At 38.3% G+C, this 1,154-nt stretch overlaps 1 protein-coding gene across 1 annotated transcript; it reads left to right on the top strand.

Moving 5' to 3' along the window:
* Positions 1–606: 606 nt before the first annotated feature.
* LOC116351279 lies at positions 607–1,014 on the top strand (the record flags this gene model as incomplete). Its single annotated transcript, XM_031783360.1, has 1 exon — positions 607–1,014. A coding segment is annotated over exon 1 (408 nt), but the record flags the coding sequence as incomplete, so codon positions are not given.
* Between the last annotated feature and the right edge of the window lie 140 nt (positions 1,015–1,154).

A 1,154-nucleotide genomic window follows, 5' to 3' on the forward strand; every position in this document is an offset into this window, starting at 1 on the left:
AAAGTCACGTTCACAGGCATTGGTGGCAATACATTGGGTTCATCGATTGGCGAAGTTAGGTTAAGAATTAAATTAAGGGATGGAGGGTTTTTAACTGAAAAATTTCATGTGGTAAAAGGCATAACCACATATCAGCCGAGGAACACAACCCCTAAATGGAATAATTTGAGCGCAAAACTGGCTGACGAACATTACACACAGCTAGGAAAAATTAATGTCCTTTTCGGGGTTGGATTCTGGGTAAAAATTTTGGAACCTAAGTTACTTAAGTCTAAGAATAATTTGACCATTGCCCAAAAAACCAAATTGGGTTATGTAATTTTTGAATCAGAAAGGGATCCATATGAGAATGAGTTTCCATATATTGGATCCGTATTAGAGGGTAATTCTATTAAAAATTTATTAGACCAAATCAAAAAATTTTGGGAGGTCGAGGAAATTTCTTTGGAAAAGAAAAGAACACTTGAAGAGGAAAAGTGTGAGGAGATCTTCATAAGTGGACATTCACGGGACAAAACAGGGAGATACATAGTGAGAATGCCATTTAATGAGAAAATTGAAAAATTGGGACATTCAAAGAAGAGTGCCCTCCATCAATTTTTCAAAATGGAGTATAAAATGAAAAGGAATACAGAATTCGGGGATAAATATCGATTATTCATGCAAGAGTATGAAGCACTGGGCCATATGCAACGCATATCAGAGAGGGATGAATCTGGTTATTACACCCCACATCACGGAGTACTATCGTCGGAAAAATTTCGTGTGGTTTTTAATGCATCCTCCAAAACAACCACTGGAATTACATTGAACGAGTGTCAACTAACGGGAGAAAAACTGCAACCAGATTTACAGCTGATCTTGCTAAACTTTAGGAAGTATCGCTTTGGTGTCACAGCGGACATTGAAAAAATGTATCGGCAAATTCTAGTGCATCCATCTGAACGGAAATTCCAGAAAATACTTTGGAGAGCTAGAGAGGGAGATCCAATTGGCGTATTCGAACTGAAGACAGTAACTTATGGACATACATGTGCACCTCACTGTGCAATTCGAACATTGATGCAATGCGCAATTGATCATGAGGCAAAATATCCAAGGGCTGCCAAAATAGTTAAAACTTGTTTTTATGTCGACGACCTTCTGGCTGGCGG

The sequence above is a fragment of the Contarinia nasturtii genome, unplaced genomic scaffold (assembly GCF_009176525.2).
Source record: "Contarinia nasturtii isolate CC-2019 unplaced genomic scaffold, AAFC_CNas_1.1 Cnas_scaffold_5101, whole genome shotgun sequence".
NCBI lineage: Eukaryota > Metazoa > Arthropoda > Insecta > Diptera > Cecidomyiidae > Contarinia > Contarinia nasturtii.